The 1,175-nt window shown below is 40.9% G+C and overlaps 1 protein-coding gene across 1 annotated transcript in view; it reads right to left on the reverse strand.

The window, feature by feature from the left end:
* Window positions 1–678: 678 nt before the first annotated feature.
* Window positions 679–1,175, reverse strand: part of LOC139390668 (slit homolog 3 protein-like) — a 425,054-nt gene continuing 424,557 nt past the window's right edge. The window contains exon 36 of the mRNA XM_071137941.1: window positions 679–1,175. This exon is cut by the window's right edge and continues 27 nt beyond it. Within this exon, the coding sequence (XP_070994042.1) occupies window positions 961–1,175 (215 nt within the window). The 3' untranslated portion in view covers window positions 679–960.

Raw genomic sequence — 1,175 nt, forward strand, 5'->3', positions numbered from 1 at the left:
TACCTGGATACCAGGACACACTTCATGAGTTTGTCATAGAAATAGAATACCTTCTATTATTAAAATATACAGGATTCTAGGATCCTATTTCTATGGTGGAACCATCGTATATTGGCAGGGTCTTCCGTCGCCGTATCATAAACAAAGTTCACATTCTGCCTCAGACTCTTTGTGTCTGTCATGCAACCATGTAAGAAACACAGAGAAACACACAGTACAGAATTTCAGGAGAACTTCACTGGCTGACGGGAAACTGTAGAAGCCATCTTGGCCCGTTGGTACTCTAGAATCTCTGATGTGGTACACCAAACAATTACAAATCAGTAACAATATAAAAGGTTTTAATATGGCACAAAGTATAAATCACTGTTTGTAAGCTCTGTGGATAAGAGTTCATGTCCTTTAGCGTGAGCTCAGCTAGCTTGGTCTGTTATAAAGCTGGGAAGCAAAGTGGGACAGTTCCTTGTTTGCCTCCTCCAGAGCTGAAGGTCAGGAAAAATACTGCCTTCCTCTTTTTTATGTCTGGGGAGATGCAGCACCATCTTCTCCTTCTCTTCGCAGCCTTTTTCTACAATTGCTTCCTCAGCTTCTCGCTCCACATTTAACGTGTCCAAAGACTCCCCTATCGTATCAACACGTACAATCACATGCAATAATACACTGGGCAAATAAAAACCATGGGCTAGGGTTATACATTTATATAGATTTATACATATAAATTCATGTACTTTCAGGAATGTTAATCTGTTTTTTTTTTTTAATTTTTTTAGGTACAAAATAACTTCATATGACACAATAATATAAAACATTTTAATTTTAAATGATCACGTCTCTTCTTTAAAAAAAAATCCATTAATAAAAATAAGTTCTATGTTTTATTTTACAATATATTTTATTTTTGGTCTCTGGCAGCAGGTCCTTTATTTAGTTTGTGGCTGTTTCCATGGTGATAGCTGGATATTACAATGGGCACTTGGCACAGCCACACTCCAGGGTGATTTCAATCTCCTCAGAGAACGAGCTCCCGTCGGTGCACTTGAAGAACACTTTCCGCCTCCGGCTCTTAGATGGGGCGCAGCAGAGGCCCCCGTCACAGGCGCGGGGACACTCCACCCGGGGGATCTTACTGGTGGAGGTGCACGTGTTCATGGGCTGCTGGCGCTTCAGCAGCTCAT

The sequence above is a fragment of the Oncorhynchus clarkii genome, chromosome 31, assembly GCF_045791955.1.
Source record: "Oncorhynchus clarkii lewisi isolate Uvic-CL-2024 chromosome 31, UVic_Ocla_1.0, whole genome shotgun sequence".
Classification (NCBI taxonomy): domain Eukaryota; kingdom Metazoa; phylum Chordata; class Actinopteri; order Salmoniformes; family Salmonidae; genus Oncorhynchus; species Oncorhynchus clarkii.